Source organism: Chiloscyllium punctatum, chromosome 47 (genome assembly GCF_047496795.1).
Source record: "Chiloscyllium punctatum isolate Juve2018m chromosome 47, sChiPun1.3, whole genome shotgun sequence".
In the NCBI taxonomy this organism is placed as follows: domain Eukaryota; kingdom Metazoa; phylum Chordata; class Chondrichthyes; order Orectolobiformes; family Hemiscylliidae; genus Chiloscyllium; species Chiloscyllium punctatum.
In genome coordinates this window covers 20,008,403-20,023,559 of record NC_092785.1, presented here as the reverse complement: position 1 = coordinate 20,023,559, position 15,157 = coordinate 20,008,403, and the positions used below count along the sequence as shown (strand labels likewise).

The window sequence follows — 15,157 nt, the reverse complement described above, 5'->3', positions numbered from 1 at the left end:
GATAATTGAAAGGACCCCAGTGTACTTCTGCAGGAAGACCGCAGTCACCAGTGTTTATCAACACCACCTTGGCAGCAACTGCTCTAACCTTTAGTTGGTCACTCAGCACGTTGCCCTGCGCCTTGGTATGTGCGAGTTCGCAACAATTGATCAATATCAAATCCTTGTTTAAATTAGATGCCCTCCAGTGTGGAAGCAGGCGATTTGGACCTACAAGTCCACACCGACCATCTGAAGAGTAAACCACCCAGATGCAATTCCCTCTGAAGGATGCATCAAATAGTATGGACAATTCAGGATGGCCAATTCACCTGACCTGCAATATTTACATTTTGTGGGGGAAAATGGAGTCATGGAGAGAATGTGGAAACTCCACGCAGACAGTCGCCCGAGTTAAGAATTCAAACCAGGTCTCTGGCGTTGTGTGGCAGTATTGTTAACGACTGAGCCACCATGCCGCCACACACGTAATTATTAGAGTTTTGTTTTGCAGAAACAGCAAGGTTTGGGCTGACCAAAGAGGGTCTTTCACCGAGCTGATCGTCCTACCCAGTTCCACTTTTTTCACTGTGTTAATTCTGATGGACAGAATTGAACAATGCTGCGACGTCTAACTGATTCTCCCGTCCTTTCAAGAGAAGTGTATTACTTCTGCCGTCCGCCCCCAGACAATAGACCAGATATGTGAATCTTCGCAGTCCACGTGAATCTGCTGTGGGAGAGTTATATCATTAAACTTGCATAACGATCTTGTGGGTTTGTTACTGATCTATGCACAGTGTGACATGTATGTTTTGTGCAGAGAAGCGGGGGAAGTCTATTGGAAGTTCTAGCGATGATGTCATTTCCATAGATAAGCATTAAATCCGGCGTCAGGGAGAGAGAGTTCATTGTGTGTGAGAGCTGTATCAAGTTTGGGGGGGGAATGTTCGGTTTTATTTCTGTGCATCTCCTGTTACTGCTGCTCCCAGGTAACATTCCAGGCTTGGTATAGTATTCGAGCTTTTCTTAATCTGGTTTTAGTACCATAATGAAACATTGGTCAGTCAAATCACTTGCAAGTTTCATTCTTCTCTACTGTCAAATAAATGAGCGAAATGTTTGCAGAATGTTCTGTGCAGCCAGAGAAGCAGCTATAATTGCCCCTCATGAAAGGGACTTTGATCAATAAACAAATTAGTACCATGTGCTGGTTTTATAAAAATGCGGAAGTCATTGGAACTGTAAATTGGTTGAAAGATGTTCAGAGAGGGGATGCAATTCAACAAACACATATTTTGCAGCTGTATTATTCTCCGTTTCAGCAAACGGCTTCCATTTGCTTCTGGCCTGCATTTAAATAGCCTCTGTTTGTGGCACCTCTACTGGAAGTAGTAATGCTGCAAGTCTAAAATAAGCGGGCTCAAAGTCCACACCCATGAGCGTCTCTCTGTATCCACAATGGAGAAACGATATGTCTTTGTAAGACGGGGGAGCTGGAAATGTGTCAAAATTGGGAAACTGGAGGACAGACCTAGGTCTCTGCAAGCAATTGACATTTCATCACAAATCGTTACTTTTTCTCTCTATCTTATTTACATAGGGAGTTGTACAGGTTCCCTCCTCTCTCAGTGGCCGCAGCATTTGTCTATACAAAAGGGGAAGACGGCAGAGATGCACTGTTACCAAAATGGCATGAGTAATACCAACATGTACTGGTACCGCCAGTTAAGAGGAGCAGGCCTTCAGCTCATAGCAACCTCGATTGGGACGTCAGATCCAACGTTTGAAAAGGATTTCAAGACAAGGTTCAAAGGCACCAGGAGCGATCTTGAATCGTGCAGCCTGAAAATTCTGAAGTTGGAGGTGTCTGATACTGCGGTTTATTATTGTGCTGCCAGTGATCACAGCGATACAAACACGTGTAGAGCTGTTTCAAAAACCTCACGAGTTTTAAGACTGTTAGAAGATCGATTGGAAACTGGATTTGACAACATTTACCAACACACCCGCTCCTCACTGATGTTTGCGCCGTTTCCCAAAAACCTCTTAAATGGATAAATGCATTATACTTTTAAGGAGTTCTTCCTTATACAATTCAAGACCAACAGCCCCTATTTAGTAATTGCTCAGCGGAGCTCACAGTATCATGCCCAATAATAATTCGACGAGGACAGAGATTCCATTCCTGGCAAACTGTTTTTTTCGATAAAATTACTCCTATTTAATTTTGCGACTTATCCTTTCTCAAGGAAAGCGACTATAATGGCGTTTAAACGTGCATTTCATGCTCTTGTAGCACAGCAGAATCATAGAATCGCGACTGTGCCAAAAGAGGCCATTAAGCCCATCGAGTCTGGACTGAGCGTCTGAAGGGTATCCCGCTAGTCCTGCTTCCCTACCTTATCACCGCAGCCTCCCATTCACTGATCTTAACCCAACCACATTTTTCTGTACAGTACAGGACAATTGAGCACTGACAATGCACCTGACCTCGCAGTAAAGAACGCAGGTTCAGGAATAATGACAAGTTTCTTTAACAAGTCACGATTCATTAACTTCTGACACGCATCATCTGAATACTCTGTACATACACTGAATGTGTTTCTTTGTTCTTTTTTCTATATATATATCTCGACCCTCCAAGCCTGCTCCAACTTTACCAACTGATAGTAGTAGTACTTGGGCATGGAACTGGGCCTATGCTAGTTTGTCTCACTAAGTCCAATTGCAGCAGGGTTGGTGGCAAGGACTGTGAGGGTCTGCCACGTTTAGCAATCATATTTGAGGTTAATTGTACTCTGCTGGCATAAAACCACTTTCACTCACCAGTAACTAGTTGTTATGCCATTACTGCTCTCTTTGTGGAAAATGTAAACTGAGCATATGCGACATCTGTCATGTGTGTTGACAGATATTATATCTCTATTTTTATTGTAACAATATTTGTTTGATCAGCCTGTTTCTCAATCTTCCTCTGTACTGACATCAAGAAGACTCCTGTTTCCCAGTGTGCTTGGAAACGAAAGGGATGGAAATGTGTGTTAACTCAGGGGCACAGATAACTTGAACATGGGCTGGTATTGCTACTGGGGTGATAAAGAGTAGTAGCTCGCAGGAAAAGCCTTTACCGCCTCTGATACCATTCGTTCAGACAGTTACAGGGAGAGGTTTAAGCCAGGAAGAAGGTCTCAAGCCTGAAGAAAAGATAGAATGCAGACATTCTGAGATGGCAGTTCATTACTAAACTGTTGGTGATCACAGTTATCAAAATAGACTCACATCACTGTCTATTGTCTTCTCTACTGTCACCCTATGAGACAAAAAACATGACAAACCTCAAATGAGCCCTCTTCAAAATTAACATCCTCTTCATCGATGTGGCTTGCATCAGTTCTCAACAATCAAACAACATTTTGGGAATGCATTATTGCAAGATTATTAATTCAGAAACTCTGCTAATATCCTGGGGTTCTGGCTTAGAAACACACTACCTCAGATAGTGGAATTTTAATTTTATGATACAAAAATAAATCTAGATGACCATGAAACTATTATTGATTATCAGATGGGTTAATCATAGATGGAAATATTCCATTCTTATCTGGTCTGACCTGCATGTATGTCCAGAGTTGCAATGTGATTGACTCTCAATTGTTCTCTAAAATGGGTTAGAAAGCCAGTCAGCTATATGTATTGCCATAAGAACTCAAAGAAATTGAACTAGATGGATCACCTGACATCGACCTAAGTATCAGATGAAAAAAAAATACCTGTTAGAGACTGCCCTGCCGATCGTGCAAAGTGTGCCTTTTAACATCTCTGGGCTGGTGACAATATTGAGAGAGTCAAGGAATGATTCCTGAAAATGTCCCAGATATCAGCATCGCCATCGCTAGATAACTCCTGGCCCACCAACAGAACAGATCCAGCAGAGGTGGTGGCACAGGTGTACACTTGGGATGGATTTTACCTGAGGGTCACAACATTAGGGCCGGACTCCATGAAGTTTCACTTAGGCAAGGAAACCTCATGCTGATTACCATGCACTCTCTTCCTTCGGCTGAGGAATTGGTATTTCTCCATGTTGAGCAGCACTTGGAGGAAACACTGAGAATGCAAGGGCACAGAATATACTCTGGGTATGGGATTTCAATGTTTTCCCACTAAGAGTGGTTCGGGAGCAGTCCTACAGAAAGAACTGATCACACTCTAACGGGCATAGCCACGAGGTTGGGTCTGTGGCAAGTGGTGCGGGAACCAACAAGATAGAAAAACGTAGTTGAACTCATCCTTAACAATCTGCACGTTGTAGAAGCATCTGTCCATGACAGTATCTCTCAGAGTGAACACTACATAGTTTTGTGGAGATGAGGCCTTACCTTCATATTTAGAATAATCGCCATTGTGGTGTGTGGCATGATGACGGTTTTAAAGTGGTCAATTATCAAACAGATCCAGCAATTGAAAACTGGAAATCATGAGAACCTGAGGGTCACCAAGAGCAGCAAAATTCCACTGCAACACAATCTGCAGCTACATTGGAGTGGCACAGTGGCACAGTGATTCGCACTGCTGCCTCACAGCTCCAGAGAACCGGGTTCAATTCCCATCTCAGGTAAATGTCTGTGTAGAGTTTGCAAATTCACCCCGTGTCTGCGTGGGGCTCCTCGGGGTACTCCGGTTTACTCACACAGTCCAACGATGTGCAGGTTAGGTGAATTGGCCATGCTAAATTACCTGTAGTGTTAAGTTCAGGGGTAATGTATGGGAATGGGTCTGGGTGGGTTGCTTTTTGTGGGGTCGGTGTGGACTTGTTGGGCTGAAGGGCCTGTTTCCACACTGGAAGTAATCTAATGACACAGTATATCCCCAATTGAACCATTGCCATCAAACCAGGTTGAAAACACTGTTTCAATAGAAAGAGCAAAATGGCATACCTGAATCAGAACCAAGTTTGGAAACGAATTGTCAACGTGGTGAAGACACCAAGCAGGTCTACCTGCATGTCAAACAGCGTTAGTCATAAATGATAAACAGAGCTAAGTGATCAGATCTAAGCACAGCAGTGCTGCTATGTCCAATCGTGAATGGTGATTTCATTCAGAGTGTGGTTGGGGATCTGGAAAGTACTGCCTGGGATAACAGTTCAAACGGGAAACGCTTCCCTAAATTGATATCTCCTTTTATTGATCCTCTGCCAACAATACACGTTTCTTGCTGTGTACCCTGTTTATGACCCACATGATTTCATGCATCTCAATTGTATCTCCAACAGCTTTTGCTTTCTTCGGAAAATAACCCCAATCTGTTCAATCGCTCATCATAACAACAACCTACCTTTTGTTGCTCCTGTCTAAACAGATATAATCCCATTAACTTTATTTTTTCGTGAAGCTGATTCTTCCAATTGAGCATTAATGTGCTGGCTGCTGTTCCCGATAACTTTATAATTGTTTTGGGACTCTTCGTGTGGCATGGACAAAATAGCAACCGCATTTGCACAGAATTTTACCTTAGTCATGCTAAACTAAAAGAATATATGTGTGTGTCATAATAAGCTTAAGTAAGAACAGAAGAAGGAATGTAAATTTTATTAACGAAATCTCTCGCCTGATTATCATATCTCTTTATTGTCACCACGTTTCTCTCCTCAAAGCAAAGCAACTGATTGCTGACAAAATATGTTCCGAAATGTTTTCTCAAGATTAGCAATCTTCTTGCTCCAGTCCTGAAAAGCTGTGCAGTAGCTTTCAGTAAATGAGTGAATCAAAAGATTCAACAAAAGTTCATCAATATTTGTTGGTAATCATTGTTAAACACAGTCAGCTGCGGATAAGGAAAATACTTCTTTTGTACTCATACCTGGGGTCATGTGGATCTGTGGTAATGGACGTACCTCTGGGCCAGGAGAAATGGATTCCACTTCTACATTATACAGAGATATGTGGTAATATATCTGAGCAAGTTGATTCTGGAATGAATAAGGAGGGTACTTTTGATGCACTGGTAGTTTCCCTACCTTAGAACCTGAAGCCGCAGTTCATTATGCACCTGATGCATAGCTGAATCATGACATTTCAGAATAGTTTCATTACAAAATACTTTAAATATTTATTCCCATCAGATTCCCATCAGAACATTATATCAGTTTCACAATCTCTCTGCTCACGCAGCGGAGTGATTGCATTTATTGTATTGCAACAACAATATGTTAGATGAAGTCTTTACAGTGCAAAAACAAATCGTGTTCATAAAAAGAATGCACATACAAAAGTTACACAAAGTGTTCTCTACGGATTTTTCAGAAAGAAAATTGACCGAAAAACACAATAGAATTTAACATCTTTTAATTCGTCCTTGCATTTGTGAAAATAGAGGCATCTTCCCCACTGCAGCAAAATATTTTAGCAAGAGTGTGGTTTGAGACCAGAACGGACACTGGAACATCTTGCCCAGTTTGACTTTCTTCTCCGTATCCATCCTGAGATGCAAACTGGACCAATGTTGCAACATCTAACAGAACCTTCTGTCGTTTGACATGACATGACGTGACCTCCCCTAGGAAAAAAAAACAAAGATAAGTGAATTGTTTCAAACTATACGAAATGCAGGGGGTGGACTATATACTAAAACTTGTGAGATTACCTTGTGGGTCAGTTACCAACGTACTCATAGACAGGATATCTGCATTTCATTGGATGGGAACGGGGAGGTCTATTGGACGCTCTCGCAATGATGTCACATTCAGAACAAAGCATTAAATTCGGCAACAGGTTAAGACGTTTTGCAGTGTGCAAAGCAGTACCAAGTTGGGAGGGATAATGTTCGATGCTATTTCTCTGTATCTCCTGTTACTGCTGCTCACAGGTATCCTCCCAGGCTTGCTTAACTATTTGAGACATTTTTCATCCGCTTTTCTTGCTGTGACATGTGCTTAGGTCAGTCAGATCATTTGCAAGTTTCGTTTTGTTTAATTTCTTAAAAAAAAATGCATGTTGCAGTGGCATGAAGTTTCCAAATAAAACAGGGCACAGTACCCAAAACAGTGAGTGGCTGTGGTAACTTAGTCTTTCTCTCTATAGTGGAAAGATGTGTTATCCTTTTACAGCAGATGGATTTTGAAGCCTGTAGAATGTGGGAAACTGGATGACGTACTTAGACCTCCGCAAGCAATCGGAATTGCAGCCAATCGTGACAATATGGTTTGTGCTTAAGTATTGCTCTACCGTGACTGGGTGCCCAGAGATCTGTTGCTTTGTCTGAGAATGTCAACGACTCGAGCTTTTATGAGTGGCTGGGGTGGTGGTGCCATCTGTAAAAATAACCTCCCCGTTATAATACCAAGCAGTTGAAAAATGACCACATCTATTTTCCCCTTCATTCTCAGCTGGCTGCAGGAGCACCTTTATCCTCCAGTCGGAGAACATGTTGTCTGTTGGAGAAGGGAGGACGGCAGAGATGCACTGTTCCCAAAACGATACTAGCCATAACTACATGTACTGGTACCGCCAGCTAAGGGGAGCACGCCTGCAGCTCATAGCAACCTCGATTAGTACTGCAGCACCCACGTTCGAAGAGAATTTCAAGGCAAGGTTTGAAGGCACCAGGCATGATCTTAAATCATGCAGCTTAAAAATCCTTCAGCTGCAGACGTCTGATACTGCACTTTATTACTGTGCTGCCAGTGATCACAGCAATACAAACAAATGCAGGTCTGTTGCTAAAACCGAGCGAGCAGATGTAAGCAGATGGATTGGAAACCTCGAGTTCACAACGTTCATAATTGCACCCACTCCTCACTAATGATTGCACCCTTTCATACAAACTGTTCTGGGGTAAAAGTATTGTCGAAGTAGTAGCAGTGATATACACCCCAATCAAAGAATAAGGGAACCTGTTCATTTTTCGCCGAGCTGGGTAGATAGTCTCATGTACAATAATAATTTGTAGGGGGCAGAGCATTCCATTATGACTGACTGTTGTGTTTTACGAAACTACTGTCTGTTTGAGTTTACAATTTATCCTTTTTAATGGAACTGCGAATTTAATCATGTTGAAATATGTAGCTAACGCTCATTTGGCACAGTAAAACAATAGAACCCAAATCATGCGGTAATAGACCATTCGGCCCATCGAATCTGCACTGAATCTCTGAACACTGTCTCACCAAAGATCCGCTCTCCTATCCCAAGCACCACGCATTTATAACGGTTAACTCACCTGCTCATTTCTGTGCAGTATTCGGTAACTTCGCACGGTCAATTCACTTCACCTGCATTCAATAAACAATACAGGACGAGGAATAATTGAAACCCTTCTGGATGATCTCGACAGGGCACAATTCGCGCAATAAACCACTTCTGCCTGGTATCATCTGAGCAGTCCACATATCCCCAGATGAGTTTGCTGATGTTTCCTTTTTGAATATGTATTGACCCAGGCAGCCTTCTCGCTTTTTATAACGTCGTGACTCTAGGGCTTCAGAATGGAGCTGTCTTCACGCTCCAGCTCAGTGAGGGACACCAGTTGATCTCGCTGGACGAGTTCACACACAACTGCGGCAGAACTGATGGCACCAAGTGTTGGAAACTGAATGAAATTCAGTCTCTGTTACCAATTGGTAACGTCGCCAAGTGTACTCCATTGGTATGGGACCTATTACATCCGCTGATAACTGGGTGTCCATTCACGACTGCTCTCTTCGTTGACAAAGCAAGCTGAATCAGTGTGGTATTCATCATGTGCGTTGACAGGTAATGTCTCCTTATCTTCATCGATCAGTCTGTTTGTCCATCTTCCTCAGTACTGCTTTCAGGAAGGAATTATTTCCACAATGTTTTGGAAATGAGCAGAGTTGTATGTGTATGTTAGATGAAGGCCACCAATTATTTTTGCTGCTCGTGCAGTGACAACGAGTAGCAGCTGACAGTGAAATCTCTTACGGCCTCTGGGACGTGCTCTTATGAATCTGTCAAGGACAGGTTTTTGCAGGCAAGAAGATCTGAAGTCTGAACAAAAGGCTGAACGTGAAGAAGTCTCAGACCTTGTTTCATTTTAACACTGATCGCTATCACAATGTTCAAAACAGACCCCGAGCAGTGCCAAAGCCTTCTGCAAAGTCATGTTGTGAGGAGAAACCATGGCAAAACTTCAATTTGCACCTTTAAAATTAACAGCCTATTAAATTCTCGCAGGACCCAGTGATGAGGCAGCAATGTGACAAGGAATTGCCTCGTGGTCTTATTGTTTGACGATTAATCCAAACGTTTAATCGATGTTCTTAAAAAGAATGGTTAGAATCCCACCACAGCAGCTCGGGTAATTTGATTACAGTCATAAACCTAAAATAAACATAAATCTACTCTCCTTTGTCTGGAAAAAAACATATTTTCACTAATGTTCTTCAGGATGGGAAAACTGCCCTCAAGACCAATGAATCTCAGTTGCCTGAAATGGCCTTGAAAGAACTTTTATCAATCTTTACGGAGTCTGAAAGAAGTGAAACTGGACGAATCACCTTGTACTGAAATAAGCACTGAAAAACTGCAATAACCCTTTTAAGACCTTAAAAATCCCTCCTTCCTACATAGAGTTACAGAGTCAATGTTGTCTCGCATAGAAACACACCCTTCTGTCCAACTCGACTGTGGCGATAAGATATCCAAAAAATAAGCTAGTCCAATTTGCCAGCAGTTGGTCCATATGCCTCGAAGTAGAAAGTAAGGACTGCAGATGCCTGAGATCTGAGTCAAGAGTGCCGTTATGGAAAAGCAAAACAGGTCAGGCCCATCAGAGGAGCAGGAGAGTCGACATTTCGAGCATAAGTCTTTTATCAGGATCTTGTGAATTAAGCCTGAAATGTCAATATTCCTGCTCTTCGAATGCTGCCTGACCTGCTATGCTTTACAAGAACCACACTCACGACTTTATATCCCTCTAAATCATCGTATTCAAATAATCATCCAGATGTCTTTAAATACAGTCATTACATCAGCCTCCACCACTTCCTCTAACATCTCATTTAATTTACGCTCCACCTTCCGTGTGACAAAGTTGTCCCTTAGGTCCATTTTTAATCTTTCACTCAAAAACTATTCACTCCAGTTCGGGACTCCGGTATTCCAGGGAAAACATTTTATTTCTTTACTCTATTCATTCTCATCAGAACTTTATAGATCTCTACAAGGTCACCATTCCGCCTCTGAATATCCGTAGAAAACAGCCCCAGCGATTTCATCGTCTTCTTGCAGCTCAAACTCTTCAATCCAATCCTTGTAAATCCATTCTGATCTTTTTCAAATTTTATAACGTCCTTCCAGACGGAGGGAAACGAGAAGTGCACACAAATTTCCAAAGGTTGCTGAACCAATGTCATGTACAGCTGCAACATGAACTCCTAACTCTTATTCTCAAAGCTCTGAACAATAAAGGAAAGCACACCGACCGCCTTAAACACTATCCTGCGAGTCCACTTTCAAGGCAATATGAACCTGGAGTGCAAGGTCTCTTTTCTCAGCAACGCTACCCAGAACCTTACCATTCAGTCCTGCCATGATTTGCCTTTCAAAATGCAACACCTCACATTTACCAAAGTTAAAGACCATCTGCCACTCCTCCGCCCATTGGCCTACCCGATCAAAACCTTCTTCACTGTCCACTGCACCTCCAATTTTGGTGTCATCTGAAAAATTACTAACTATACCTCCTATATTTACATCCAAATAATTGTTTAGCAAATAACGAAAAGTAGTAAACCCAGCTTTGATCATTTTGGTACACTACTAGTCATAGGCCTCCTGACAGGAAGGTAACCCTCCACCACCACCTTTGAACCAGTTTTGCATCCAAGTGGTTAGTTTTCCCTATATTACAGGTGATCTCACCTTGCTCGCCAATTTACCAAGACGAACCTTGTGAAATGCCTTGCTGACGTCTGCAAAAATCACGTCCACAAGTCTGCCCTCATCAATCCTCTTTGTTACTTCTTAAAAAGTCTCAAACGAGTTAGTGCGATATGATGTCACACGCACAAAGCCATGTTGGCAATATGTCCCTGGCGTTTTCTTACCACTTTTCTTAAATAGTGACAACACATTAGCCAACCTCCAGTCATCCGGCACCTCACCTGTGACCATTGATGAGATAGATATCTCAACAAGGGGCCCAGCAATCAATTTCCTAGCTTTACACAGAGCTCGAGGATACATCCGATCAGTTCCTGAGAATTTATCCATCTTTATGCGTTTTCAGAAATCCAGCATCTCCTCATGTGTAGTACTGTCAATTTTTAAGATGTCACTACATATTTAGCCACATTTTATTTCTTCCATGTCCTTCTCCACAGTAAACACTGATGCAAAATATTCGTTTACTCTGTCACCCATCTCCTGCGGTTCTACGCATTTGGTGGTGAGTGTAAAAATTGCGAGAGATGTCTCACAGCCTAATCGACAGGTGATATAATAATGCCCCTTGGATCATTCCTTACCGACAATATCGCAGAAACCACCATTATTTTCTGTGGATAGGATCTGTCCCACTGGCAAGACAGACTCACCAGATTTGCCCACACAGTGGGACACAGTCCACAGGGATTTGCTCTTGGTGTCCTTGATGTTAGCTCTGGACGGCATGCATTCTCCGGGCTTTGAGTAAAATATGACCAATGGCATCTCCCGATGATTACCCCATACTGTCCGCACTCGGCTGATGAATTGGTGCTCCTCAATATTGAACAAAACTTGGAAGAAAATAGACGCATGTAAATCGTTTCAATTTGAAATAACCAAAGTTGGTTTGGATATATCATTAACGTTTCGTGACTACCTTGTTGTCAGTTACTTTTGTACAGAATTCAAAAACAAGTGTCTTTTTTTTTACATAAATGGGATCAGGGGAGGTTTATTGGGCATTCTCATGAGTATTTCATATTCAGTGCTAAGTGTTAAATCCAACTCCAGGGCTAGAGGGTTTGCAATGTGTGAAAGCTGAACCAACTTTGCAGGGACAATGTTTGATGCTCTTTTTCTGCAATTCCTGTTACTGCTGCGTCCAAGTAAACTTCCCACCTTGCTGAAGTGCGTGAGCCTGTCTTAATCCACCTTCAGTGTCATACATGAACTTCGATTAGTCAGACGACATGCAAGTTTTGTTCTTGTTTATCATCGGAAAAAAAGGTGTTGCCTTTTTGGGGAATGTTCTGCATGGCCAGCGAAGAATCTATAATTGTCCTTTCTGAAAGGGATGTCGATAAATGTTCAAATGTGCATTATTTGTAGGATCTGTGATAATACAGAGAGCATTCAAACTGGAAATTGTCTCAAAGTTGCACAGAGAGCAGCAGCAATTGGGCAAATGGTCCGTTTGAAGCTGCATTGTTCTCTTTAGCAAATGTCTTCTTTCTGCTTTTGATCAACATTTTTAAGTCCCTGTCTCTTGCTCAGAGACTGGAAGTGGCAATGCCAAGCGTCCAAATAGCCTAGCACAATGTGGGCACCGTTAAGTGGCGTAGGTCACGATCTTTCTGTCTCCATAATGGGCAAATTTCATGTCGTTGTGAAGCAGGGGACATTTCAAAGTGTGTGGAACATGTGAAATCAGAGGCTACACCCGGGTCTCCGCTGTAATTGATGTTGCATCTCAAAGGAATTCTTTGTCTTTCCATCTTCGTTCTTTAGCGACTTGAAGAAGTGTCCTCGTCTCCCAGTGGCCAGAGCACTTGCCTCTGCAAAAGAGGAATACAGAGGAACTGAACTGCTATCAAAATGACACTGGCAATAACAACATGTACGGTAACTGCTAGCGCAGTGGAGCCGGCCTTCAGCTCATAACAACCTCGGTTGGGACTTCAGCATTGATGTTCGAGTATGATTTCAAGGCAACATTTGGAGGAACCAGGTTCAAACTTGAATCGCACAACCTGAAAATCCTGAAAAAAGCTGGAGGTATCTGATACTGTCGTTTATTTCTCCATTGTCAGTAATTACACTGATGCAAACAATTCTACGGTTCATGCAAAAACCTAGCGAGCAGTTAAACTGTTAGCAGATCAATTGGAAAGCTCGAGTGAACAACGCTTCCACTTACAGCCGCTCCTTGCTGATGTTTGCACACGTTCTTACCAGCATCCATTACCCACTTAGATGCTCTTCACTGTCCAATCGAAGATCAAGTGCCCCTCTCCAGCGACAGCTGAGCAGAAGACATAGTGTTATGTAGAGTAAAGGGACCTCGATTATTCAGCATTCGAGTATGCAAATATCTGTTCATCTGGCAACAAAGAAAGGTCCCGACGTTTAACTAAACTATGTTATCCGGTATTCCATTTTCTGGAATTGGATTAACCAAACGAAATACTCCCCCATGTCCTTCAGATAATCAAAGTTCCACTAATTATAGAGGACAAAGGGTTCCATTGGGGGAAATGTATTATTTTCTAAAATGCTTCCTGTTTCATTTTGCAAATTATCAGTTCTGAAGGACCTGCTAATGTTATTGTGTTCCAAATATATTTAATGCTCATATGACACAGCGGATTCTGAGCTCACGTGCAGTGAGGAAATAGACCATTCGGCCTGTCAAGCTGTACTGACGCTTGAAAGACCATCCCAGCCGAGACCATGAAAACCAACTTATTCACAAAACTCCGCATTTCCAATGGCCAACCACAGACACATTTCAGTTCACCACGGTTAAGTTTAGCATACTAATTCACCTTACCTTCACATCATAAAGAATGTAGGAGCAGGAATTATTGCAGAGCCTTCTCGACAAGGCACAATTTGCAGAATGCCCTTTTCTGCCAGGCATAGAACATGGAAAATAGAAAAGCACAGAACAGGTCCTTTGCCCCACGATGTTGTGCCGAGGTTTAATCCTAATGTATAATGTAATAACTTAACCTATGCAACCCGCAACTCACTGCTATCCATGTGCATGTCCAACAGTCGCTTAAACGTCCCCAATGACTTTGCTTCCACCACCACCCCAAGAGGCATTCAATGCATTCATAAATCTCTTCGTAAAGAACCTGCCTCTGATGTCTCCTCTATATCTATCTCCTAATTTCTTAAAACTATGACCCCACATACCAGTCAATCCTGCCCAGGGGAAAAGTCTCTGGCCATTGACTCTATCTATTCCACTTACTATGTTGTATACCTCGATCAGGTTTCCACTATTTCTCCTTCTCTCCAGAGAGAAAAGTCCTTCAACTTTTCTTCATAAGGCAAGCCCTCCAGTCCAGGCAGCATCCTGGTAAACTTTCTTTGCACCCTCTCGAAAGCTTCTGTATCTTTCTTATAGTAGGGCGACGAAAAATGGACACAGTATTCCAAGTGTGGTTTCACCACGGGCTTATAGAGCTATAGTAAAACCCTCACGGCTCTTAAACTCGATCTCCCTGTTAATTAGAGGCAAAACACCATATGCTTCCTTAACAACCCCATCAACTTGGGTGGCAACTTTGAGGGATCTATGTAATTGCTATCCCAGGTCCCTCTGTTCCTCCACCCTGCCGAGAATCCTTTCTTTAATCCTATGTTCAGCATTCGAGTTCGACCTTCCAAATACATCACTTCACATTTATCCAGGTTGAACTCCATCTGCCATTTCTCAGCCCTGCTCTGCATCCTGCCTATGTCGCTCTGCACCCTGCAGTAGCCCTCGATAGTAGTGACAGCATCTCCAATCTTTGTGTCATCTGCACATTTACTAACCCTTCCCTCAATCTCCTCATCGAAGTCATTTATAAAAACTACAAATAGCAGAGGCCCAAGAACAGACCCCTGCGGGCCCCACTCAACACTTACCTACAGGCAGAATACTTTCCATTTACAAGCACTGTCTGCCTTCTGAATCCAGATGGCCAAATCTCCCTATGTGCAATTCGGAATCCAGATAGCCAAATCTCCTTATATCCAATACTTCCTGATTTTATGGATGGGCCTAGCATGTGAAATCTTACCAAATGCCTTGATCAAGTCCATATACGCCACATCCACTGCTCGAACTTCATCGGCCTATCTTGTCACCTCCTCAAATTACTCAAAAAGATTTGTGAGATCTGACCTGCCTCTCATTATGCCATGCTGACTACTTTTAATCACACTAAGCTTTGCCAACTAATCATAAATCTTGTCCCTCAGAATTATTTCCAAAGTTTTGCTGACTACAG

At 42.5% G+C, this 15,157-nt stretch overlaps 1 gene segment (V, D, J or C); it reads left to right on the top strand.

Annotated features, from left to right (window-relative positions):
• Positions 1–908: 908 nt before the first annotated feature.
• Positions 909–15,157, top strand: part of LOC140468451 (M1-specific T cell receptor beta chain-like) — a 62,373-nt gene continuing 48,124 nt past the window's right edge. The window contains 2 exon segments of the C gene segment in view: positions 909–971; positions 1,583–1,882. Coding sequence covers positions 926–971; positions 1,583–1,882 — 346 coding nt within the window.